The 25,882-nt window shown below is 44.5% G+C and overlaps 1 protein-coding gene across 1 annotated transcript in view; it reads right to left on the bottom strand.

Moving 5' to 3' along the window:
* LOC147668342 (dynein axonemal heavy chain 1-like) overlaps positions 1–25,882 on the bottom strand; it is a gene marked incomplete at its 5' end in the record, with an annotated part of 387,636 nt that overhangs the window by 206,179 nt on the left and 155,575 nt on the right. The window contains 2 exons of the mRNA XM_086948583.1: positions 12,677–12,808; positions 18,526–18,684. Of these exons, the coding sequence (XP_086804709.1) occupies positions 12,677–12,808; positions 18,526–18,684 (291 nt within the window). The remainder of the gene's footprint in view (positions 1–12,676; positions 12,809–18,525; positions 18,685–25,882) is intronic.

The raw sequence follows: 25,882 nt of genomic DNA, 5'->3' as shown, positions 1-25,882 counted from the left end.
GATTTTCATAGACTTAGGAAGTGCTATTCTTACACTAACTGGATTAACCATGCGCTCTACTGGGAATGGGCCTACATACCTAGGTTGAAACTTTCGATTACCCACTAGCTTCATATGACGGGTAGATATCCAAACCAAATCCCCAGCCTTAAAAATTGGACTTTCCCTCCGTTTTTTATCAGCTTGTTTCTTATATCCAGATTTTGCCTTGGAGAGATTGAGAGAAGCAGACTGATAAGTTTTCTGCAAGTTCTGAATCACCTCCTCAGCGGCTGGGACCTCAAGTTCTTCTTTGCCAACCAACATGTTGGGATGTCTTCCAGAGTTCAGAAAGAATGGGGTGTAACCTGTTGCTGAATGTACTGAATTATTATAAGAGAACTCCGCTGTGCTCAAGTAGGAAGGCCACTCTCCTTCCTGATCCATCAAATACAGACGGAGATACTGCTCTAAGTCTTGGTTCACTCTCTCCGTCTGCCCATCTGTCTCAGGATGGAAACTGGTGGACAGACGCGAGTCCACCCCCAACCCTTTCAGAAAGGACCTCCAAAATCTAGAAATGAACTGGGAGCCCCGATCTGAAATAACCACCTTAGGAATCCCATGTAACCTGACAATATGCTGTACAAACAAGGTGGCCAATTGTGGAGCAGTGGGTAAGGACTTTAAAGGGACAAAGTGACTCATTTTTGAGAATTGAACTACCACCACCCAAATCACTGAATAACCTTGACTAGATGGCAATTCTACGATGAAATCCATGGAAATGGTGTGCCAAGGGGACGGTGCCAAGGGCAAAGGCATGAGAAGGCCCTGTGGAGACTGTCTAGAACTTTTCCCTTTAACACACTGCTCGCAAGTGGCTACGTGCTGTCTCACCTGAGTTTCCATTCCAGGCCAAGAATAATTTCTCTTCACCAGTTCCAAAGTCTTAATGCTTCCCTTGTGTCCAGCCATTGGATGATCATGAAAAAGCTGAATAACTTCCTTCTGCAATTTCTCGCCAGGCACGAACATCTTTCCTTGAAGATACGGCGTCTGATCTCTAACTTCACGATCCGGACCTTCTTCCAACCAGTTGCGGTATTGTTCACCACGAAATTCCTCTCTGATTCGATGTCCCAGTTCATCCTCCACAACTGTCGCCGCTACCTTTTCTTGAGGGATGATATACCCTTTTTGTACCTCCTCAACCTCACCTTCAGAGCTGAGCCGAGACAAGGCGTCAGCTTTCCCATTCGCAGATCCAGGTTTGTAGGTCAACACAAAATCATAATCTGCGAAGAAAAGAGACCACCGCAACTGGCGAGGTGTGAGGGTACGGGCAGATTTCAAAAATTGCAGATTTCGATGGTCGGTAAAAACTGTAATCACATGTCTAGCACCCAGCAAATAATGTCTCCAGACCTGAAAGGCATCTTTTACTGCCAACAATTCCTTGTTGGCAATGGAATAATTGATTTCAGCCGAAGACAATTTCCGAGAATGATAAGCCACGGGATGTAACTGGCCAGTCTGCTTATGCGTTGAGAAAGGATTCCTTCTATGGCTAGATTGGATGCATCTGCTTCAATGAAGAAGGGTTCTTTCAAATCCGGGTGTTGAAGAACAGGCGCGGATACGAAGGCTTCCTTTAAGGTTTGGAAGGCGTCTTCAGATTCTTGTCTCCAAACAAATCGCTCATTCTTCTTCAAAAGCCGAGTGATGGGACTAACCTTCTCCGAGAAATTCTGGATGAACCTTCGATAAAAATTGGCGAATCCCAAAAAGCTTTGTACTTCTTTCACCGATCTAGGAGCAGGCCAAGACCTAATCGCTTGTAGTTTGGAATCATCCATATAAACTCCCTTTGGAGACAAAATAAATCCCAAAAATTCCACCTTAGAAGAATGGAAAACACATTTCTCCAATTTAACGAACAGTTGATGTTCCAGCAAGCGCTCCAAGATCACTCGAACATGAGCCACATGCTCCTCCAGACTGTTCGAAAAAATGAGAATATCATTGATGTAGACCACAGCAAAACGGTCCAAAAATTCTCGAAGGACATCGTTGACAAAATGCTGAAAGGCAGCTGGGGCGTTGCATAGTCCAAATGGCATGACTTGATATTCAAATAACCCCAGCCGCGTTCGAAAGGCTGTCTTCCATTCCTCACCCTCGGCCATGCGCACAAGATGATACGCACCTCTTAGATCGAGTTTGGTGTAAATGCAAGCATCTTCCACTTGATCTAATAGTTCAGAGATTAGAGGCAACGGATAGCGGTTTTTCTTGGTCACCGGATTCAGGGCCCTATAATCTATGCAAGGCCGCAAAGATCCGTCCTTCTTCGGAATGAAGAAGAGAGGGGAAGACACTGGTGACTGAGAGGGTCGAATGAAACCACTAGCCAAGTTTTGCTCTATGTAATCTTTCAGATGCTGATTCTCTGGTTCCGATAGGGCGTAGATCCGGCTACAAGGCAAGGTTGCTCCTGGCTCCAATTCTATTCGGCAATCATAATCCCTGTGAGGAGGTAGTTTCTTGGCTTCTTGTTCACTAAACACTTCAGCTAAATCTCGATATTCTTGTGGAATCTCTGGAACTTCTACAGCGCAAATCATCTGAACTTGCTCTGCCAAACTGGAAGACAAGGTGGCCTGTGCCTCTTCTGCCCGCTCATGAAAGCAATGCTCTTTACAAAAGGTTGAATTCATTTCCACTGTACGTTTAGTCCAATCTATTTGGGGATTGTGATCCGTTAACCAGGGCAATCCCAGTATCATCTGAAATTGAGGGGCATCAATTAAATTGAAACTAATATAGCTCCGATGTTCTCCAGGAACTTGTACCAAAATTGACTCAGTATCAAAGATAATTGGACCAGAAGATAAATTGGTGCCATCCACTGCTCGAACGGACTCGGGTCTGGGTTTCTTCTCGAATTGGATTCCCAAAGATTTTGCGAATCGAATATCACAGAAATTTCCTGTGGCACCAGAATCCAACATTATAGCAACCTCCTTCTCAAAAAATTTTCCGAAGAAAATTTTACAGGAAATTATCAAATGCGGTGCTGCCACCTAAAGAGTGTTCACTAAATGTTGAGGTTTGGGAGTTGACTCAGAAGGAGCTCCCACCAGAGCAACTCCGTCTACTGGTGGAGCCTGTCTTTTACCCATTGCCGGGATTTAGATCTTTTTGTACAATCTTTTACGAAATGACCGGGCTGACCACAATACATGCAAAGTTTTCCCATTTGACGTTTTTCTCTTTCTTCCTTGGAAAGAGGTCCTCGAACTGTGCCAATCTGCATAGGTTCTTCACCAACGCTTCCTTCGGTACTCTTAGCTGGTTCAGATTTCGCCCGATCTAAACGAGGAAAAAATGGTTTTAAATCCTTTCGTTTTTCACTTCTTCGTTCAGATAGGCGCTGGTCAATTTGGAGCACTAGGTCAATAAGTTCAGACAGTTCTGTAGGTCACCTTGGAATTTGCGATAGTCCATCTTTCAGTTCATCTTTCAAACCTCTATAACAGATGGCAGCTCTCTTTTCGGATGGCCAGTTGGTTTCCACAATCAGTTTATTGAACTGAGCTAGATAAGCCACCAATTCTCTATTTCCCTGTTTCAAATCCAATAATTTGTTATCGGTGGCTTGTGAAATGGTTCTTCGATCAAAAATTCTGAGAAATTCTGCCTTGAAGTCTTCAAACTTATAAAGAACTGGATCATTCGATGTAACCAAAGGCATGGACCAAGCTGCGGCATCACCACTCAGGTAAGAGAGCACGAAAGCCAGTTTGGACTGATCCTCCTTAAACAAAATGGGCTTGCAAAGGAAATGCAGGAAGCACTGCGTCATGAAAATTTGGGCCTTATTTGGATCCCCCTGAAATCTTTCCGGAGCTGCCAAAGGAATGGTGGGAGACATAGCATGCACTACTTGGGTGGTAAGGGAAGAAGAAGTGGTGGGGGAAGAATCAAAAACAGGTGTCTTTTGACCCCCAAAGTTAGGACTGGGACTTTCAGATAATTGATCTAACCTTTGTCGCAGATAACTGGCCTCTTGATTAGACTTCCTAACTTCTTCTCTAGTTTCGCTAAGCTGCTTCTGCAACCCTTCCAAAATTGACGCTAGCGCCTTCACATCAAATCCTTCAGTCATCTTGCCCAGACGGAGGAATTTTAGGGCACTTCAATCTGTCAGAAGTGTACCTGAATTCCTGCGGTTCTCCGTGGGAGCAGATGACTTGAAGGGAGGACCCCAGCCGAATATTTCCCAACTCCCTCACCTCCCTGGGCCCGGATCTCTCCGAGGCCAGGAACGAGAGGGAAAGGGGAAGTGGATAGACAAACAAGAGAGGCGTCCACACAGGTGTCTTCTGACTCTTCTGTACTGCAAGTCACACCTAAAACATTAAGAACATCATTAATACCGTTCCTATACCTACTGGCCTTCTCTAGCACTAAACTCCCTCGGGACTGAACTCCTACCTTAAGCTTGTGTGGAATTAGCTGCTCTCTTAGATTGTCCAGAGTTACTCTCAATTGCTGAAGAATATTTAAGCACAACAGTTCGGTGTCTGGGCTACTCCTCTAGTTGACGAAGAAGTCAAGGTGGTACACAGCAGTATTAATTATATGCATACAATTGAATACCCCTATCTACTTGAGCAGTTGAACGCTGTCTCGAGTGTTGGCTGAGAAGATGAGAAAACCCTCGACTATCAAATGTTACAGAAGTTAGTCACTTCTTGCTATAGACGAAGCTCCAGGACAGTGCTGTTCAAAACCTTTACTAGTAATTGACTCACTGGACTTCTCTGTAAAGGCTATAGCTTCACGAAAATTACAGTCTTATACCATAGTCTCTAGAGTTGATTCAACAGACTTATACTCTCAAATGGAACACAACGGAAACCTCCTACTTGTGGTTAGGACGAAATACTGGAAGCTCTCCGAAAAGACGACCCTCAGGATTCCGCTCTTCAAACAGAAGAGTGAAGATCTTCTGACTGGGGCAACAGGATACAGGCTCGGACTCGACTCCAGACTCTGAAGAGACGGGGAAATGAATAGGCGCAGGAGCACCTCAGGATACAGAATCCGTCACAGAATACAAGGAGACAGAACGTCTCAAAAGACGGAAAAGGGGGGTTTCTAGTTGGTCAGTAATCCCGCACTAACTGGTAGGGTCAAAACTCAGAATTTTGCGGGGAATGGACAAACCACAGAAATGAACGTCCGTCCGCCAGAAAATGACAGCTGAAGTGCGCAGTGCTGGAAAAGCGAGCGCACGAAATGGCCGACAGTCAGCTGGAAACTAGAACGCTGACCGCCGGAACATAAAGGCACAACCAGGAACAAACCAACTTAAGCAGCCCTCAGTTGAGCTACTCGCTGACGCCAACTCCACAATGATAGAGTAGGGAATGGACCAGAAAGCATAGGATATTTTGATCTCCCTGACTTGTTTTGACTTGCATCTGTTCGGATCCTGACACCTAGAGAGCGAAAGGCTGTGGTAGCGATGTTAATCGCACAGTCGATGACTTCAGCTGAAGTCCTCCCACCTTCTTGCAGAACCTTCTTTGCTTCCTGTTTGCTGTCTTCTGGAAGGAGGTCGACATATGGTGCCATGTCGCACCACATCTGCCTGTCATATCTGCCCAGGATGGCAAGGGCATTAGCTGCTCTGACTAGAAGAGCTGACATTGAGGAGAATCTTTTTCCTGCAATGTCCCTTCCTGTCCGGAGGTGCAGAAATAGGCGCTGACAGGTTTTTTGATTTCTGTTGCGCTGCCTGCGAAATTATAGAATCCGGTTTAGGATGGCCCAGCAAACAGGCTGGTGCGTCCGAGGGTGCCTTATACTTTTTGTCCAACCTAGCGAGCACAGGTGTAACCGTCGCTGGAGTCGTCATCACTTTCAAGCCTCACATACATGGCTGATGATTGGTATGGATCTAACTGATTGATGATAAGGCTCTTCAAAGTCATAGAGGAAGCATTCTGTCTGAGTTGTCTTCATTGGCAGCTGAAATCTTTTAGCAGCTCTCTCCATCAAGTTGTGGAATCCACCAATTTCCACTGGTGGAGAATCCGCCGGCCCTTGTGTGGGTGAGCCGGAGATGGGATTAGATAGTTGCCCCATTCTTTGTGGGGCTCCATTAGCTCCCCTTCTTCATGGTCCTCATCGTCCGTGGTAACCGGATCCTGGTGATGTTGGACTTGAGGTGTTTGTGGAGTAGTTTCCAGTAGCGATTCTCTGCTTCTGACTGGAGTAGCCGGAATAGATCGGGACGTGAAAGAGGAACTTCCTTAGGGACTACTGACGGAGGAAACCTCTCCTTAAAACCTGCTAACATGAACTGTAAGTCCATCATCATAGAGGATGGCATAGCGATTATCTCTTCCTGAAGACCCTGTTGGTAACGATGCTGTGAGGGGCTGTGATATTCTTCATAACCCTCTTCATCCTCATCCTCTTGACATTTCACATGGAGTTGTGATGGACTACTGGCATACCTAAAGAGCCCCTCATCCTCCTCTTCATCAGACTCTTCCTCTTCCAATAGGTGTGATGGAACCAGAGGAGTAATCTTACTCGGGGAAGTCACAGCTGGCATAATCTTTTTCCTTTGTTTTTCTGGAGTTTCTCTCGTCGACGAGCCCGTCGATGAGATCGCCGTCGACACTACCGTCGGCGATGTTGTTGTCGTCATTGACACTGCACCAGAACCATTCCTCGCCGAAGACATAGTAACCATCGTCGACGACCCCGTCGTCATCACAGTGGATGACAATCCCGTCGTCGACATGGTCGTTGTCATCACTGCCATCGTCGTAGATGTCGTTGTCGATGTTACCGGCATCAACGCTCCCGTCGACGCTGAAGTCTTCGACATCATAACAGGTAATGGCCATTTCTGTACCTCGGTCTTCGTCACTGTAGACGATGATTTCTTCGCCAACGCTCTCGTCGACGATCCCGTTGACGATATAGATTTTTTTGCTTTTCTCCTCAGGAGTACTAGAAGATGGTTTCTTGAAGGATTCCTTGACCAGAGGTGGGGACTTTGAAGGCTCAGAAGAGGCTCTCTTTGAAACTTTCTCTCCAGAAGTGTGTCCTTTGCTCTCCTTTTCTTTTGGCTGAGGAGATTTTGAAGTACTATGCCCTGAAGACCCATGAGTGGTCTTTTTTAGGGCCTTCTCGGGACGGTCCCTTGAGGAGTGAGCCTGAGGAGATCTTGATCTTTTTTTAGATCTCCTAGATGTAGAGGAGGATTTCTGATCACTATCACTAGAGACCACCTCCTTTCTGGCCTTAATTTTCTGAAGCCATATCAAAAGGCGTCCCTCACGATCTCTAAGAGTCTTGCTAGAGAAAGTGTGACATACATTGCAGTCCTTGGCTTGGTGGTCCGGATAAAGACAATAAATGCAGTCTTCATGTGGGTCATCTGTGTAGAGTCTCTTCTTAGAGCAGGTAGCACAGGCTCTAAATAGACCCATCTTCTCTTTCCCAGACATTCTACAGAATGTAGTTGAGAATAGGTCACAATATTCTCAAATCCAAGAGGAAATAGAAAGAAATCAAGTTACTGAAAAGCTGAATAGCTAGAGTTTGAGCAGAGCTCAAAGGAGACTCCCTAGCACAACGTGCCGGTAGAAAATCTGAGGGGCAAAAGGGTCTCTCAGGAGTGTTCTAGAGGGTGAGGAGCTCTGATTGGCTAAGGGAAAAGTTTGGTCCTTTTTTACATAACAAAGGTTATGGGTTGCAAAAGGGAAATGGGCCTAGGCCTCTTTTTAGTTGGCTATACTGCTAGGCATTGCATTTTTATGTACCGGAGACTCGACAACGGGGAATGATTCAGGTATGTGAATCTATGAAAGCTCCAATACTGGAGTAAGATATTGTTCAGCATTTTGTCCATCAATTGTTCTTTTTTGTATTTGTCACCCCGAGTGGGACGGGTATGCCCAGACATGGGTCCCGTGCTCTCCATGCCACTGGAGTCAAGCTATCCTGGCTGATGAGGGCTGAAAGCCCGATAACGGTCCTAGGATTCTTGTTTCCAGTCCAGGGAGGACCTGGCCTGGCAGTTCAGGCTGGACTGTTCCCATTGGGTGCAGGGTCAAGACTGATTTGCATAGGGCTAGGTCCAAACTGGAATGGCATGGTGGCCAAAAAAAGATGGCTATAGGCCCAGATCTCTGTACTGGGGTGAATGTATGACACTGTTCGGCATTCTGTCCATCAATTGTTCGTTTTGCATTGATATCTACTCATCAGCATCTCGGGGTTAGTCCCAATAGTGCCTCGAGCAGGTTAGAGTGAGTGCTGTCATGTTCTATTGCTATGTGTTCCATGGTCGGAGGAGATTTGTGCCAGAAATATAGACATGTGAGCTTGCACACATAAGTAGTAAAGCTTAAGTTCAGGAGGCGAAACCGCATCCTCTCATTTGGTAGTGTGAGTGTTTCCTATCGCACCCTAGGCTATTTGCCCACCCAGGCTAATGTGCTCAATGTGATTTGAGGATTTTGAGGAAATGTTGAGTCAACAGTATGGGGACGGCTAAAGTAACTTGGGCAGTGCGATCTTTCCCATCAGGGAAAGTGGGAGCAATGCCCAATGACAAACCGGCTCCTCAATGCGGTTCATAGTGAAATCATGGTTTACCCTGATTACGATGTCTTTGTCATGGTGGGTCCAAGCCTCAAGGTACTTAACAGAGTGTGCCGGCCAGGTTAGTGGGAAGCCCAACATTTTGGGCACAGTGAGGGGAAAGTTTGTAGATTTATTCTCAACCCCTGTGGCTGCCCTGAGCAGTGTGAACTTGCATATTACAGGACTCAAATTCCGTGCGGGGTCTATCAAATATAGTGTAATGTTGTCATCCATGTAGAGTGACACTATGGGGTTCCACTGAGAGAATGGCAGTCATCTCCACCTGTTCAGTTGTCCGATTGCACATGTCAGTGGCTCTGAGGAAACCTAGTGTACATTTTCCAATGTTCTCTGAATATTGTTCCTGATGCACATTTAGTCATCTTAGAAAGACTATAAGAGTGGATGGAAGCTGATAATATGCTAAGTCCCCTGCACATCTACTATTGATCAAGTGTTTAGGCTGCAGTTATTACATTTGAAAACCGTTGCTCTTGAAGGTGGTAACATTTATATGGTGTACATTTGAGATCTGTCTGCATTCGATCTGGTCCCCAGAAATGTTTTGTGGTAGGTGTTGGTTGATATGGGCATTCCAACTTACCTACGTATAGCCATACAAAGGCTCCATGCACAGAATTTTGCCCAGGTCTGATGTGGCCAGCTAGGAGAAGTGACCAAACCATTCCCGGGTAATAGAGGCGTAAGGCAGGGCTGTGTCCTTGCCCTAACACTCTTCACGCTGCATATTAACCCCTTCGATGCTTGTGACAAGGTCAACTCGTCATGGGTGTTACCTGCGCTGTGCGTTTGACGAGTTGACCTTGTCACATAACAAGGGATTTTGAAAATTGCAGCGCAGCACGGGAATATACTATAGCAATGATGCGGTTAATGACCTGGTCACCAACTTGAACATGTGTGATAACAATGCTCCCAGACTAGCTAATATGAAGGTACCTGTGTTAATGATTGAGGACGACGAGTCCCTCCAATCAAAGTCACCCATGGGGCATCCAAAAGATTCTGGACGAATTAGGCATGTTTTGCACAGAGAGGGGTCAAGAAATAAATGTGGAAAAAAACAAAATACATGATATTCAACCCATGCCGCACAACATGATCGAGTCCCACCCACAATGGGAAGTCGCTAGAACAGGTACACATTTTTTAATAACTTAGGATCACGCTGAACGAGCGGCTGGATTGCCTGGCATATATTTCCAAATGATGGTTTAAACTGGATCAACATATTGGTGGGCTGCTGAAGGTCCATCTGTGGTCTTTCTATAAATCAGTCTCCCAGGTAACACAGATTTGTACAAGTGTTGTGCTCCACTCTCCATGGTGAGGAGCTCTGGGGACGTAAAGCCACTAATACTCTAGAAGTGGTAGAGAATTGATTTTTGAGGCAATTGTTGAGGCTCCCGTCAGAACTCCGTTGATCCCTGCAGGAGCGGACCTTCTGCTACGACAGAGGAGCGTTGCCCCACTGGTGAAAAGTCAGCACACAGAAGAAAAATAAATGACAATATTGTCCTCTTATTTTACACTTCTAGTCCACGACTGCGAGTCTAGAAAGTGCGCATGAAGGTATGGCCGCCCAAACCAGCCAAACCGGCATGCCCATTTTGAAATATCCAAGCTGTTCCTGACAAGCTCCTTTTTACAGGTCAAGGATTACTATAAAGCGGAGCAGTTTCTTGAGGAAATTGAGTCCAATTTGTTGAGAAAGCTCTATGTACAATTTTGATACAGGTCCTTACTATTGTGCACATTTACCTGTAAATGGGCACGTTCTGTAGAGCAGGCATGTCCGTCCTGTGGACTTGGTGCTGAAACTGTAGTACATACTCTCTTATTTTGCCCAGAGTATAGTAAGGCTAGGGCCAAATGGTTAATTCCAATCTGCAGGAACATAGGAACCACGCAGCACTTAAAGGCCTATAGAATATTACAATCAGATACTAGCAAAAAACATGTTATTTGCTGTCTCAAGGCATCTACTTGCTATGTGGTAACCAAGGGAAAAACATTCTGTTATCAGCGATTGGAAGGGATGTATAGGCTGAGCCTTTGTAATGCTAAAATTACCTAGTATGAATAACCCTTTGGTCTTTACTATGACAATTAACCAAGCACTTTTAGACTGTTGCATTTTTTTATGACTATGCTGTTTTTTACATGACTGTAATTGATTGCTGAGCTTAAGAGAGTCCATTGATACTTTAACTGGCTTATTGTACAGTGTTTTATCAACTTTTAAACTACTAATTGTACTATTATGATGGCTGGTCGCTTCTTCTAATTCTTGTTCACATCAACCTTAGTGAATAAGTACAACATTTTATTATTTGTATTGATTTTGTGTTTTTAATGTATTCATTTGCTTTTATGGCACATTGCTGAAATAAAGAGCATTGCCTGACATTTACACCATTCCTGAAGAAACTCTGCACCAGCATAGAGGAAAGATTGGACCTGGGGAGATAGGGCTAGGAACTAACATGTAGGAAGAAGCCTGCTGCTGCAACCTGGGAATAAAGAGGTACTATACCACAGGGGTAAAGACACAACTAGAGCTCACCTCGGGATCTGCAAGTCCAGTTGGGTCAAGCATTCTATTGAGGTCCTACTACCTGTTAAATGAGCCTTTGCCAATACAGGAGTGCTGCAGTCTCTGTCTAGTGTCCCAGTGATCAACTGCATTGCATAGAGACCTCATCATTTTACTGTTCTTCCCATTTTCCTTCAAGAAAACCTTTTATGCCCCTTATCCCGGCAAGAACCCAACTTCTGAGCAAAACTCAAGAAACCCCCAGTATCTGCTCATCTTTAACTTCAGAAAGTGAAAGCCTTGTTTGCCTCCTCCTTATGATAGAAAGGGAAACATTGCCATAGTTATTCTTTTTTAATGACAACAATTCTACCCCCACCCCCGCCAAATTAGTTTTATCACATGAAGTTTTATATGTCAAATTGTATGATAAGTATCTACAGGAGAATAGGTCTACACAAGCATTGGCAAAGGCACTAATCTTGGACTTAATGTGACAACGCATGAAAACACAGGCAAACAGCAGTAGTGTCTCCAAATAATAGGACAATTAAATCAGACCTAATGATTTTGCCAATGCTTGGTAGTGGTTTTGGTGATGGTTTGACCCAAAGAGGACCCTTCAATAAAGGACGCCTCTCTACACACCCAGCCACCACACCCTGCTGGCTTCCTAGCTCTTGAATGGCTGAGGATGCCGTACCGACAGACCTCATGGGTCAGGTAGGTCAGCTATCTACTTTCATTCAAACATTTGCTTGAAAGTTTGGAGGTAAACAACAAATCCAAAAGTATTTTTTTTTGTATAGTGTTCATTCCTATGTCAATAAACAAAAGCAATTAGTAGGCACATTAGGGTCAAGACTAAGTGCAAACCTGGCTTGAATATGTCAAAAGCATTCATAATTGCCTGCTGCACTAAAAAACACCAGATTGCTTTCTGTACACAAAACATGTATGAGAATTGAATAAGACAAAAGAGTGATGGCTGAGTGTATGTTTAAGAAGTTTAATAGTACATAATGCATTATAATGTAAACAATCTATGGAAGCCAGAAAGACAGACTGAGCAGTGACTAGAATGATTGTGAAAGAGAAATACTCCTTTGGCTAATCAAAGATGAGATTGACAATGTCCCAAGCAAATGGCTAAAAGATGCTGATCTGAATAATCAACTGTTGAAGTGGGGTGACCCAAAGCCCACTCTGTACTTACTGTAAACAATAAATAGGTCTTGCAGATAGCTGCCCTCTAAACTCAGACCTAAAATGGTTTTCTACAAAAAGATGTTGATGCCACTGAAAATACAAGGAAGGACCCTAATCAAGGGAGAAAATAGAATGTGATACTTTATTTACTGAGTGGTGCAACTTCTCTTGCCTTCTGATGCTAATTTCTGGGCAAAATATGAAATGGTTGAGAATGTAAGAAAAATAGTAAAAATATGTTGTGACGCATACCTTTTCAGGATCTATTGTTTCAATAAGTCTCTCCAACGAGGGCATCCAGCTTGGCGCCAGGTGGCAGTTCTGGAAGAATACCCATTTTCCACGTTCCATTGAGCTGCGCATCATTTCTTCTGCGCGTGGTCCCTAATGAAAAAACGACAATAGTAGCAAAGGCCATCAATCCATAAAACATCATCTTTAGATACAAAGTGGAAAAACAAAACCATCAATAGTTATCATGTCGGAAACCAATCTAACCAGCAGTCACTATTATAGAGAATGTACAAAAATATTGTGCTGTTATTGTTTATCATTGAGTTGTATATTATAGATGGCTGACATCATATTGATATTTTACACCACAAGAGTGAGAATTTGCCTTAAAGTAATATTCAAACTTTCAAAGCCACTATAAAATGCTTTGTTATATTGTGTTATTGTGTATGTCATGATTGTATTTATGTTGTATTAACCTCGATTTCCATGGTATCATAAGTTAGTCTTAATTTGAGTGTCCTTTCGTCCTAACTGGAAAGGCCATCAGACAATTGTGTCTGATATCTGTTGGTATCAGATTGTATGTGATTTAGTATCTGAATGGGTGGGTTTGCTAAATGGTTCTTATGTGTTCTCAGGATTGGGTGTTATTTATCCAATGCCAGGATGGAGTAGAGTGTTCTGAATCCACACACACTATCCAGGTATGTACATGCAGGGACAGACTGGCCAATCCAACATTCTGACATTACTCTGATGGGCTGCAGGATGGGGGCTGATATCAGAGCTGAGTGGGCTACCCTTTCCCATCCATGCACACAAGCACCATTCTAATCACATCCACTTGCAGTGTGGGGCTGATTTTGGTTTCCACTCCAATGATGCAATGTTGTGTGCAAGAAGTGATTGTGTATTTGTACTGAAATCACCTAAGTATTTCTATGTTGTATATTGGTGTGATGCATGACAATGCAGCAGCTTGCTAAACAAATGGCTACAATGCTATGCTGTGTACATGAAACTCTGCCTAGAGAGTGCTACCTGAGGATGACCATTTGAAACTAAATCCAGATCGACTTGAAATCCTAGTTCTCAATCAAGAAACTCCCCACCAAAGTCACAAAAATCTAAACAGCATTGGTGTGCTCCTTACAAAACTAAATACACCAGGAATCCATAGATGCAGACAAACACCGGAGGCTATTCTAAAGCTAAATCTGATTAATTTTGTCTATTCGCTACATTCCATGGTTACATTCTATAGCAAAGAACCCCTCCGAAATGCTTCAAAGGAAAAGTAAACAGAGGGGAAAGTGAAGAGGGTTTAAAGGAAGGTGTGTGTAGCATTATTTCAAGGTAAAGGGACTGCATTCTCTTCTAAGTACAAGGGCCTCACTTTTTGCAACCACCTGCATGACATAAGACAGGCCTGAGATTTTAAAAAAAAAGGGAAATTCCCTCTCCGTCAGAGATTCTCCACTTCTACCTAAAAACACCAGGAGGGACTGAGACTGTCACTTGTAGCAGCAACATAAAACTTGTAACACCTGCAGTAAAACACAGATAGAGGCGGTCCCACCAAGTCCATTGTGTGAGTTGTGAGCACCACAACAACATGAACCTGCCCAAGAGTTATCATCTTTCCTCAATAACGAGCTTCTTTTTTTCATACCAAGTGCATGCAATTCCCAGAATTAAGAGGGGAGGGGTTTCCTACACTGATAGCAATCTCAATGTTTTGGTTTGGAAATCATGGGTAATCTATCAAAGAAAATAATCTGCAGAATTAACAATAACCATCAAAAGAAAAACGAATGTTAGTAATATTGATTCAAATATATAGTTTGTTCCCTCTGTAGACTCTTTACTGCAAAGGTGTCCTCGATAAAGTTATTGGATCTTTTAAAGTTGTGAACTGAAGAGGATTGGTATAGCCCTGGCCCCTTGCTATACCTCCGTAAAAACATTCTCAAGAGATTTTCGTTTTTGATTTGTTTTTTTGTATCATTACTGTTGGAAATGGCCCTTTTTGCAGGGTTATCCCCAAACATTTTGCTTCTTCCTCCTATTGTTTCCTGACCTGTGGTTGTTGGCTATAGGACTCCTCCGGGCACTTTACCCCTGCTGATCAGTGCTAAAGTGCATATGCTCTCTGTGTAAATTGTTATTGTGATTGGCGTATTTGGTTTACCAGTAGGTCCCTAGTAAAGTGAACTGAGTGTGCCAGTTCTGGTAAATCAAATGCTACTAGTGGGCTTGCAGCGCTGATTGTGCCATTCACATGAGTAGCCATGAAAAGAGGTCTTAGTCCTGCCGCTGCAGTGCCTGTGCGCAGTTTGTTAACTGCCATGTCAGATACTGATGGGGTGCTAAAACCTACATTTCTAAAGCCTCTACCCACAGAACTTACACGTACATGTACTTGAAAAACCTGTGCTACAAAAAGATGTCCCTGTTGATATGCTTTTCTCAAATGTTGAACTTTCTGTAAATGTACCACAAGTGATTATAGAAACAAATAAATATAGATGAACTATGAAAGTATGTCTAAAACGAGAGTGATAAATATTTTTTTTTCGTATTTAGATCATAAACATTGCTTGGTGTTAAAATATTACATAATCACTGCAACACATCCGCCATTTATAAAAATGTTGTCCAGAACAATTTGGCCCGGATCAGTGATCTCTACCCAAGCTAAATTATTTCTCTAATGATCCAAAAACACAAATCAAAAATGAAAATCTCGGGACAACTTTTTTAACGGAAGTATGCATCTCCTATTTTCAATAATTGACTGTCATCAAGCAAAAATATCACATTATTCAGTGACAAATTTGGAGGCCAAGTTGCAGATGAATGGATGTAAAGTTTTTCTGGGGCCCCAACCATGTGCAGGGAAGTTTTAAAAATAATAACTGCACAGCAATTATAAAATCACTCATCTGGCAGTCATTGGTGATTATTATGTTGATTTGATGGATCCTTTGGTTGATACAATGCTGCTGTAGCAAAGTAGGAACCAAGCAAGTATTTACACCCCCTTGCTCTAGAAGACATTGGTCATAAAGATATAAAAGGCAATGGTTTAGGTGCGGGATTACACACCACACCTGGACCGGTTGCTGAGGGGAGATGCGAAAGGGCTGAATTCCATCTGCTAACCAGATATCTGTACAAGGTATATAGGGAAACTGTACATGGTTTGGTATAGTTAATGCTTTGATAACTAATATAGATTTATAAACTGGATGGCTGACAACCCTCAGACAGTTTGGTCAGGAAATAGACTAACAATTAGGAATGTGTGATGAATTAGGATTGGGGTCCGATCTAATATTCGTCTTGATCTGCATATTATCAGATGAGTTGTTTATAACTATGATCATTATAATATACATGATTTGCTGTCAAATACTGCAAAATAAATAATCACATGATAGTAAAAGCCAACCAGTTTGTATTCATGCTGGGGTTATAGGGTGGGTGTCCATTTTAACATCACCCACAGGTAAGTGATTCTCTGACAGGTTTGCCTGACTCCTAACACTCCTTTTCCCTAGAAGGGGTAAAGGAAGCTAACAGGTGTGGTCTCAAAAATATTATTGTGAACATGACAGGGGAGACCTAGAAATAGAAATGCAAGTATCGAAAGATCCATAAAGCGTTATGATTACCTACTCTAATGCCACACCTTTTTAAAGATTGTCCTCTGTATTTCCTTTTCTCTACATTTTGGTATGTCAATCAAATTAGTGTTATCTAATCTAAACAGGTTGCCAGGTGTATGATGCGGGGTCAGCTTCTGGAGGCAGACAAGACTAATTCATTTTTATATACAACAGAGTACTTTGAAGGTGATTATCTATTAAACAGGAAGCAACTGCAAATAGATGGGATAAAGTAGTGCTGATTTTTTTTTTAATTCAAGTAAATTCTGACACTTGGTCCAGAACTCTCGGGAAGTTTGGGATTTCTTTCTTTGGTGCTCTCAAGTAAACTGCATTACAATGGCCTAGGTGTGTGAATTGGTGGTCTTGTCAGTACGATTCTGCATCTTGTTTGCAGCTAGGGAATAACCTAAGTCTCATCAGGAGGACACTGGTGTTCTTCACTACAGCACAGCAGTCACCTGAGGATTAAAGGAGAGGTCTTGGTCAAACTACACCAGCAGACTTTTTATTTATGCACTGTTGATTGGGTGCTACCCATCTCAAGCTGCCAAATAAAGAATTGATTTTAGTTTGAGACCTATTAAAGAAGAAACCAATGTCTTGCATCCAGTAGCATATGTGTGAGAGATAATCAATAATCTTAGTCTGGAATTCCAGGGTCTTTTCCAGATTAATGTGGATCTGTGTGTTGTCATGCGTTGAAAATTGTAACTGTTGTTGGGAAATCACATCAACTAATGACTACATTGAAAAGAATCAGTGATAAGGGTGTTGCCTGAAGAACGCCTCATCTGACTGATTTAGTGGTGGAAGCTGAATTGCATATTTTGGTAGCACAGCTTCACTTCGACAGGATGGATTTGATGCTAAGTAAGATTGTACTGGGCCATAGACAGTTTTTGGTGTAGTATATATGGGTAATGTTATCATATGTCACTTACAAATCTAAAAGGTTGGTCACGACAGACTGGTTGGTTTTCATTGAAGATAAGAGATCTTCCCTGATTTCGTAGAGTCAGTGCATCTTCAAGTCTGAAGTTAGATTGCCATTTATGAAGAATGTTATGAATTATACATTTTATTTGCATCTTTAACTGCCAAAGTTGCTGTGTAATTACAGTTTACAGGATTGTGCTAAGCAGAGGTAGAATGAAAATAGGTCGTTAGTTTGCTGTAATTTTTGTGTATATAATCTTTTTTGTACAAGGATGTGTGTTTAAATGTTTCTGGAACTTTGTTGAGTTTCATAGATGGATACAATAGTTAAGTGGAATTAGGGGCCAGGATGTCGATCCATTGCTCCATAAAGGCTCCTCAAAACGTTACAACAGGCAGGGATCATGCCTTTCATTTTGTGGTGATTTTGAGGACTCACTGGAATAGGAATTAGGAACGAGATAAAACAGGGTCCTCAGCAGGTCAATGGGCTTGAAAGGGGATTTGGTCAGCAACTTGAAAACACCCTGTCGAATGATTTTGAGCTTGGGTTTCAAGCATTCAGATGTTCATCACAGAATTTAACAATAGCAGTTATGACATTGTCAAAGGCCTTGATATCTGTTATTTCTCCACGGATAATGAATATTTCTCTTTAATTGTTAGATGAGTTCATGATATAGGAAAAGTAATAGGCTTTTTTAGCTGTCTGTACTGCTTTATGATAAACAAGCATATAGATTTTGCTGGTCCTTTTTTCCTTGTAATCAAAAGATGTTCTACCGCTTCTTTCTAGTTTATGTCCCTGTCTTTTGAGCTGTGCCAAGTCAACAGTGTACCATTTGTTATTTTCCGTATGTGACTATATTTTCTTTATTGATATGGAGCAATCACATCGAAGATGTAAGCAATTTTATGCTTCGTGATTTTTAATAAAGTCTTCGGATCATTGTCAGTAGGTCGAGGATTTGGCAGTTTAATATAGGATTTGTAGACTGTGGGAAGTCAGGTGAACATTTTAATGTATTTTTTCAGAGAGCAGAACAGGCAGACAAGGAGAGAGAAAGAATCACCAGACCGAGATTGTGGTTCAATTTTCAAATTTGCAATGATCCAGCTGTTACTAAAGACTAGATCCATGATATGACCTGAAAATCGACAAAACCATGGATTTCACTAAACCCTGGAACCAAAGGTCTGTGGGTCACACATCAATATTAAATACTTAGGTATTTATAATGCATGGGCACTTACCTGTCCTTGTCCTAAAGAAATGGCTGTTAACTTCTTTGAAAAACGCATCTCGTCAGCAAACTTGTAGAGGTCGACAGCAGGGTCAGTGCCAGGAGAAAGCACAAAAATCAAGGGGATAACAGGCGTAGAATCTTTGTATACTTCAGACAGATCAGAGGTCTATAGGAACAAATATTAATATTGCATCAGGCCATGACCTCTGTGAAACTATTTTGTCCTTATTTACTGCCCTTCATACTATAATTCTTTACAATTATTGTGCTTCACAATCTCTTTCACTTATCACTCACTTTTCCACTCTTCCGAGAACATTGAAAGAACATTGAAAGCAGAGAGCGAATAATAAGGCAACAAAGTACCAGTTGGCTACTGATATTCCCGAAACCGTTAGCGTCGACGATGCGGAAAAAAGGGAACTGATGTCATCACGCCGGCATGGGCCTATTATGGGCGTCGGTGACGTCAGCGGAGTCGCGTGCGATGCCGTGTCTCTATGACGTCCAAGTCCACGTCAGCGCGAAGTTACAAAAAGAATTTCCAAATGTTGCTGACGCAAGGGGATATTCACAAGGTGAGGAATCCACTGGCAGATGTATCTATCAGAAATTCTTTACAATTATTGTGCTTCACAATCTCTTTCACCTATCACTCACTTTTCCACTCTTCCTAGAACATTTCAGTGTCATCATATCTGTCCCCACTTATCATTTTACATCATTTTATTTAATTCACATCCTGTCCTTCCTACCACAATTCCAATATCTCTCACCATCCTCATTACTCAGAATCATAAACCACAACTCCTTTTTATTTGTGATGTCCTAATGTCTCTCTCGCTCCCCAATGTACCCTCCTGAGCTTTGCTTTTACAAACAACTGCAATATGGTAGCTTAGTTAACAGTTTGTTTGAAATCACCATGAATACAGCTTCCAGAATACACTTAGTTGTAAAATGTCTTTTATTATTTACATGAAGTGTAATACATAGACTACAAAGATGCAGTGAAAGATCTTAAAGAAATTGTAATAATCAGGTTAAACAGTTTAAGAACACCCACAGATCAGAACCCTCTTTGCTCTTCTCCCTACTGACCAAGGATCAGGATTCCCTATTTCCGTAAATTGCACAAGATCACCCTCCTCCCAATATATGTTCCATTACTTATCTAGATGCAGTTGCTATATATGCTTTTTGCTATGTAGAGCGCATCTTTGATCCAGAGTCAGGCACACATTATAGAAATTCCAACATATTTGTGCTCAATGTGGCTAAAGAACAAGTTACTTACCTTCGGTAACGCTTTTTCTGGTAGAGACAGTATCTGCCTGTGGTTTCCTCACCTTCTGAATATCCCCTTGCGTCAGCAACATTCGGAAATTCTTTTCGTAGCCTCGCGCCGACGTGGACTTGGACGTCATAGAGACACGGCATTGCACGTGACTCCGCTGACGTCACTGACGCCCATTAAAGGCCCACGCCCGCGTGATGACATCAGTTCCGCCCTTTTTTCCGTGCCTTCGAGGCACACGGACGGACCAATGACAGTAGAAATATACATAGTATACACAGTACACGATAGTCAAGGTAACACACACAGTGTGAAGCAACTGTAAGAAAACATTTGAAAAAACACATTTCCTTTGACCATAAAATAAATACAATACAGTTACTCTGGTATAGAAGAGTGGACAACGGGGAGGCGGGTGGGTCAGTGAGGAATCCACAGGCAGATACTGTATCTACAAGAAAAAGCTTTACCGAAGGTAAGTAACATGTTCTTCTAATAGATACATGTGCCAATGGATTCCTCACCTTGTGAATAGAGTCCCACAGCAGTCCCCACTCCCGGAGGAGGGTGTCCACCCTGCTATACCAGGAAATCCTGGAGGACAGAGCGGGCAAAGTGGCCGTCCCTCCTCACCTCGGTATCCAAGCAGTAATGCTTCGCGAAAGTGTGGAGGGAGGACCAAGTTGCAGCCCTACAAATATCCTCTACAGGAACACCTCTAGACAAAGCCGAGGTTGACGACTTAGCTCTTGTAGAATGACCCCTTATACCCTCTGGAGGATCCTTACCGGCCAAAGAGTAGAAGATCTTTATACAGAGGAGGATCCATCTTGAAAGAGTACTTTTATGAACCGCTCTTCCTTTTTTGGCAGCCAGTAAACCCAATGAAGAGCTGGTCATCCACACGAAGGCCTCTAGTTCTGTCCAGGTAAAAACCCACCGCCCTCCTAGGCTCCAGACGGTGTAACCTCTCCTCCTCCTTGGAAAGGGTGTGGTGGAGGATAAAAGGTAGGGAGGTAATGGATTGACCAAGGTGGAAGGAAGTCACCACCTTAGGGAGAAAAGCAGCCCTGGACCTCAGAACCATTCGTTCAGCATGAATGGTCTAGAATGGGGGTTTGGAACTTGAAGCTCACTTACCCTCCTTGCCGAGGTAATTGCAAAAGTCAAAAGCCTCATAGGACATCTGTGTAAGGGCTCAAAGGAAGCACCCATCAAGTATATCAAGACAAGATTTAAGTCCCATTGAGGCACAATAAAGGGAGTAGGAGGGAATTTATTAGTGAGACCCTTCAAAAATCTTAAAACTACAGGAGATTTGAAAAGAGACGGCTGGTCCGGCAAACACAGAAACTCAGACAGAGCCGAGAGATAACCCTTGACTGTGGCAACAGCAAGTCCTTGCTGCGCCAAAGAGAGAGCAAACTGGAGAATATCAGATAGATGGACTTTCAAAGGGTCAACAGATCTCTCTCCACACAAGGTGACAAATCTAGACCATCTACATGAATAGATGGACTTAGTGGAGTCACGTCTAGCTGAAAGAATGACATCCACCACATTGTGTGGGAGGGAAAAGAAATTCAGGTTGCCCCGTTCAATCTCCAGGCATGAAGGTGTAATGTCTGGAGGTGGGGGTGTAGAACCTGCCCCGCCATCTGAGAGAGGAGGTCTCCCCTGGGAGGGAGACGGAGCGGCGGGTGAGAGGAGAAGTGGAGAAGATCCGTGTGCCACACCCTTCATGGTCAATCCGGGGCGACCAATATGACTCGGCTCGGTCTTGGCCAATCTTCCTCAGAACCCGAGGAATCAAAGGTATGGGGGGAAACGCGTAAAGGAGTTGTCTTTCCCAACTCAACTGAAACGCGTCCCCCAAGGCTCCTTGCATCAGATACTGGAGACTGCAATTCTCGATAGTGGCAAACAGGTCCACCCGAGGAGTTCCCCACATCCGAAAGATGTCGTGAACCACCTCCGGATGGAGCCTCCACTCGTGGTCGGCCGAGAACTGCCGACTGAGAGTGTCTGCACGCACGTTCAGAACTCCGGCCAGATGATTTGCCATCAGACAAATCTGATGGTCCTGAACCCAGGACCAGAGTCGCAGAGCCTCCCTGCTGAGACACTGCGACCCCACCCCTCCCTGCTTGTTGATACACCACATCGCGGTTGTGTTGTCCGTCAGGACTTGGACTGACCAACCGCGAAGGGAAGGGAGGAAGGCCTTGAGCGCCAAACGTATCGTCCACAATTCCAGAAGGTTGATATGAAGCAACCTTTCCTCTGGAGACCAAAGACCTTTGACCTCCAGGTCCCCCTGATGAGCACCCCACTCTAGAGTGGATGCATCGTTATTACTGTGGCCACCGGAGGAGGCAGTTGAAAAGGCTTCCCCTGAGACAGGTTGCCTTCCACGCCCCACCAAGTCAGATCCGCTGCAGCTTCTCTGGAGATCCTCACTGACTCCCTGAGATCTCCGTTGTGTTGATACCACTGCCTGCGGAGGCACCACTAAATTGATACTTGTATAGCGCACTACTCACCCGCAAGGGTCTCAAGGCGCTTGTACGAATACCGCTGAGGAACCCATCCTGGCTTTCCCTGTGAGGCGTCCACTCCTGGGCACCCACAAGGTGGAGGCCAGGCATCCTTAGTGCTGTGGGGGCCGTTGTGGAGATTAAGCAAGCTATTGCCCAGAGTTGCAGAGTGGGACTCCATGATTGGAATAGGCACCGAGGCGAGAATTATCAGGTCCGTGGAATTTTTGAGCCCAAGACCCGCCGAGGCGGAGAATTGAACCCTGGTCCCGGGTTAGACCTCTGCATCAGGGTCTGCCGCTCTAATCATTGAGCCACACTTCTCCACCACTGGAGTGCCCACATGTGCCAGCGTGCATGGTTAACCAACAGAATGCAGGAAGCCATCAGACCGAGCAGACGAAGGACCTTCAGGACTGGAACGACCGCTCCATTGTAAAATAAAGGAATCATTTCCTGAATGTTGCGAATCCTTTGAGAAGGAGGAAATGCACGACATACAGTTGTGTCCAGTACAGCACCTATGAAAAGGATGCGCTGGGAGGGCAGCAGGTGAGACTTGGGTACATTTATCGAAAAACCCAACCTGTACAACAACTGGGTTGTCTCTTGCAGATGTTGGAGCACTCTCTCTGACGACTTTGCTTTGATCAGCCAGTCGTACAAATAGGGGAATACTGGAATCCCCGACCTTCTGAGATGTGCTGCCACCACCGCCATCACCTTGGTAAAGACTCGAGGCGCAGTAGTAATTCCAAAAGGAAGGACCGCAAACTGATAGTGTTGCGATCCCACCGTAAAACGGAGATACTTCCTGTGCGACTTCAGGATTGGGATGTAAAAATACGCATCCGCAAGTCGAGCGACACCATCCAGTCTTCTTCAAGCAGCGCTTGAAGAACCTGAGCAAGGGTGAGCATCATGAATTTCTCTTGTTTCAAATAGAGATTCAAGATCCTGAGATCCAGGATTGGACGAAGTCTGCCATCCTTCTTGGGAATCAGGAAATACCTGGAGTAGCATCCCAGACCCCTTTCCTGCTCTGGGACGACCTCTATCGCACCCTTTCTTAATAGAGTCTGAACTTCCTCCTGCAGGAGTAACAGGTGTTCCTCCGTGCAAAAACCTTGGCAAGGAGGGTAATTGGGAGGGAATTCCCGAAAGGGAAGGGCATACCCATTTTCTAGGAGATTGAGAACCCAAAGATCTGATGTAACCGATTCCCAATCCCGTAGAAAATGGGTAAGCCGATCCCCCACCGGACCCGCATGATCCTGATTGGCGGATCTAGGGCTGCTTTTCTGTGGCTGGAGGGTTGGAGGAGGTGGAGGAGGAAGATGTCTGACGTCCACGAGGACGCGCTCTTTGCTTTCCCCTGTAAGATCTGTACATGGAATTCTGCTGCTGCTGTTGTTGCTGCTGCTGACCTTGTCGATAATTCCGAAAGGAAGAGCGTCCAAAACCTCTGAATCTCCTGGCCGAAGAACCTCTGATCTGGAGACCTAAAGATTTAGCAGTTGCCCTACTGTCTTTAAATCTCTCCAAGGCCGTGTCAGCTTTCTTGCCAAAGAGACCGGATCCATCAAACGGCAGATCCAGCAAAGCCGCCTGAACATCTGCCGAAAAGTCTGGGGATTTCAGCCAAGCCGATCTTCTAGTAGCGACCGTAGTGCCCATGATATGTGCCACCGAGTCTGCAGTGTCCAGACCACTCTGTTTCACTTGTCGTGCCGCAGCCTGAACATCTGATAATACCTCCTCAAAATCCCTCCTGTTGGCATCAGGAATCTAAGGAGCTAAAGTACGCATAGTATCCATAAGGGCATGCACATACCTCCCCATTAGGCAAGTGGCATTAGTTGACTTCAACGCCATACTTGCAGAGGAGAATGTCTTTTTAGCCACCTGATCCTGTTTATTTGCCTCTTTATCACCGAGGACCTGAGGAAAGGCACTCACATTCTTTTTGGAACAGGCCGCTTGTATGACTAGACTCTCAGGTGATGGATGAGACGTCAGAAAAGCAGGGTCTTCAGGTCCAACCCTGTACCTTCTCGCCACACTCTTGGATACTGCAGGAGCTGACAGTGGTTTTTTCCACACCTCAAAATGGGTTCCGTTAAGGCATCATTAAACGGAAGCAATGGTTCTACCACAGAGCTAGGTGAATGCAAAACTTCGGTAAGAAGATTGGACTTAAACTCCACTGTTGGTAATGTCAATTGCAGAAGTTCTGCCGCCTTCCTCATCACTACATGATAAGGCTGGACGTCCTTTGAAGGTGCATCTGAGCCGGATGGCAACTCCCACTCTAGAGAGAAATCCAGGCTACCAGCATCAGCCAGATCCTCAAAACAATCCTCCTCCAGTTCACCTTCCTGCGTTGTGCTTCCCTTCTGGACCTCTCCTTTACACGCTTCACAGTCCAATCCACTAACGGCTCCGTCGGAGTCGGGATCGACGCCGGTATCGAATCCGATGGCTCAGTGGGATGCCCTCGAGGTCGATCTGGAGCGGGCCGATCTCGGCGGAGCCGGATATTGCCATGGCGGCGTCGGAGCCGGCATATAGGGCATGAATGGAGCAGGAGGATAGGAGTGAGGGACTCCTAAATTGAAGGCCAGAGGACCCAAAGGTGCGCCAGAGGGGTACCACGCCCTTGAAAAGACGCCATACATAGCGTTTAAAATCGCTGATGGGTCCTGGCCTGGGGTTGGAAAGGGTGGCTGTAAACCCTCAGACTGATCATGTGGAGGGATCGGAGTCGGCTCTTCGACAGGTGCAGAATCCACATCCACATGTACTTCTTCCTCTTCTCGGGCCGGGACGGCGCCGGAGACGGATTCGAAGCCAGAGTCGGCGACTGTACCCGCGACTCCGAAGGCGAGGCCTCACCTTCATGATCCGAGATATCAAGTGTGACCATCTTAGAACGTACCTTCTTCGGCAACCTCGACCCCGACTCCTTACCAGAATGACGTCGGGACTCATGCCTCTTCTTCTTATGTCTCCTTCTCGACTTCGATGCACGGTCTGAAGGGGACTTCGAAGACGACTTCTCTCGAGATCTAGATCTTGACTTCGACCTCGACCTCGCCCTTCGAGAACGAGACCTCGAAGATTTTCCTTTCCCAGCCTTCAGCTTCGCTACCAGGAGTTTGGTCTCTCTTTCCCTCAGGGCCTTCGGGTTCATCTTCCGACAAGATGAACATCCATCCACATCGTGATCCGAGCTCAAACACCAAATGCAGTCCTCGTGCGGGTCAGTTATGGACATCATTTTCCCGCACTCCCTGCAGGGCTTGAAGCCGGTCTTCTTTGTCGACATAGTGAAGAGACAAGAAACAAAGAAGCAGAAAGCGAATAATAAGGCAACAAAGTACCAGTTGGCTACTGAGATTCCCGAAACCGTTAGCGTCGACGACGCGGAAAAAAGGAACTGATGTCATCACGCCGGCGTGGGCCTATTATGGGCATCGGTGACGTCAGTGGAGTTGCGTGCGATGCTGTGTCTCTATGACGTCCAAGTA

Source organism: Lissotriton vulgaris, unplaced genomic scaffold (genome assembly GCF_964263255.1).
Source record: "Lissotriton vulgaris unplaced genomic scaffold, aLisVul1.2 SCAFFOLD_719, whole genome shotgun sequence".
NCBI classification, from domain to species: Eukaryota; Metazoa; Chordata; class Amphibia; order Caudata; family Salamandridae; genus Lissotriton; species Lissotriton vulgaris.
This window is presented reverse-complemented; position numbering and strand designations above follow the sequence as displayed.